The sequence below is a fragment of the Pituophis catenifer genome, unplaced genomic scaffold (assembly GCF_029215685.1).
Source record: "Pituophis catenifer annectens isolate HBS135680 unplaced genomic scaffold, rPitCat1.0.hap2 SCAF_2, whole genome shotgun sequence".
In the NCBI taxonomy this organism is placed as follows: Eukaryota; Metazoa; Chordata; class Lepidosauria; order Squamata; family Colubridae; genus Pituophis; species Pituophis catenifer.
In genome coordinates this window covers 42,442,413-42,443,951 of record NW_027256882.1, presented here as the reverse complement: position 1 = coordinate 42,443,951, position 1,539 = coordinate 42,442,413, and the positions used below count along the sequence as shown (strand labels likewise).

The 1,539-nt window shown below is 48.9% G+C and overlaps 1 protein-coding gene across 1 annotated transcript; it reads right to left on the bottom strand.

The window, feature by feature from the left end:
- Positions 1-223: 223 nt before the first annotated feature.
- Positions 224-951, bottom strand: RNF225 (ring finger protein 225). The gene has a single exon (XM_070933499.1). It carries the CDS (start codon positions 926-928, stop codon positions 224-226), a length of 705 nt encoding a protein of 234 aa, XP_070789600.1. The 5' UTR covers positions 929-951.
- Between the last annotated feature and the right edge of the window lie 588 nt (positions 952-1,539).

The following is a 1,539-nucleotide window of genomic DNA, read 5'->3' as shown; positions in this document are numbered from 1 at the left end:
AAGTGCCAGTAGAAGTACAAAGAGTGATTCACCAATAAAGTGCTGGTGGTGCCACAGCCTCCAGAGATGAAAAGAATTAGCAGACAAGAGTTAAGCTTTATTTTCCCATTCATCCTACACAGGCAACTGGAGGCAGCCAGGGTGTTTCTGGAGAATCTGAAACTACCAGCAGCACAATCATAACAAGTGGATGCAGGAAGGGCAGGAAGCCCATCTCTTAGCGTTAGGTTGGGGAAGGACTTATTGGATTAGAGTGGTTTCCCCCAAGGCCTAAGCTGTGATTCCCTTTGTGAAATCCTCCCACTGAAATGTACATAGAAGGCATCATGAAGATGTAGATGCCACAGACTATCAAGGCGATAGTGACGAGCAATGCGACCGACAGAGCGGCATAGAATGGCCAACCCGATACGGCCAGTCTTCGGACTGATCCTGGGGGTGGAGGCCTCCCGACATCGACACTCAAACTGACAGTGTTGAGCAGAGGTCCCGGCTTCGATCCAACTTGAGGCCCGCTTTTATTCCCCGCTGGCAAGTAGAGCAAACCCCGCCGACGATCAAAGCGCACTGAGCCAGGGGGCACCGGCATTGCGGTGAGCTGCTCCAGCAAGTCACGGCGGGTGGGAAGCCCCGGCAGGCCCTTGCGGGGAGGCAAGACAGTGGGTGCCCGGCAGACGGGGCAGGTGATGGCATTGACGTCTTCTGAGGAGACATTGATGCGGGCCAGGCACTCCAGGCAGAAGATGTGACTGCAGCTCAGCTCCTTTGGCAGTTTAAAGAGCTGGTCATAAGGGGTGAAGCAGATAACGCAGTCCAAAGGGCTGGGCTCAGCACTGGCCGCTTCTTCCTTGTCATTCACGGCTTCTTCCTTGGAATCCGAATGTGGGGCTGAGGATTCAGGTTGGAAACCGACATTGTGGTGCGCCATGGTGTCACTGGCAGGCCCAAATACTGAAAGACCAAAAGCTGAAGGACTCAGGTGTCATGCTTCAATAGTCCATGCTTCCATTCGACAAACTTCAGAGGAATTGACCGGGAAATGAGTTGACAATTCTGAGAACAACAAAAAGAGGACAAAAGGTCAGCTCTGATGATAACATGCTCCCAAACCACAATGTACCAGGAGCAGGGACACCTTTTGTCAAGTAGATTCAAAGGGAGGTACTCCAGTTTGCCTGCAATACCAAGATAAGATATTAAAACAGGAGAAGAATTGCAAATCACAGCCGCTTTCAAACAGCACAGCCCCGTCCAGTGGAAGACATGGGTGTTTTTTTCCTTTTTCTTTTGTACATGCAGCTTTTGTGATAGATATTATGTCTCTTGCCACGAAGGCTTTGAATTCATAATGCTTGGTTAACGCCCAGACTTAATCACCAAAGGCTCTGTCTACAAAATGACAGGTGAAATGGATCAAAAGCCTTCTGCTGACTTTTTAATTGCAGCAAAGGTTTATCCTCAGCATCTCAACTACTATTCTTCAGATCTTTTTTTCTTTTTGCTATCTTTATTAATATGTGTGCTTCAAGTCAGTCTTGA

What these genes read in the sequence shown, in the direction of transcription:
- RNF225 (XM_070933499.1), bottom strand. Translation starts at nt 928, where the DNA reads ATGGCGCACCACAATGTCGGTTTCCAACCTGAATCCTCAGCCCCACAT.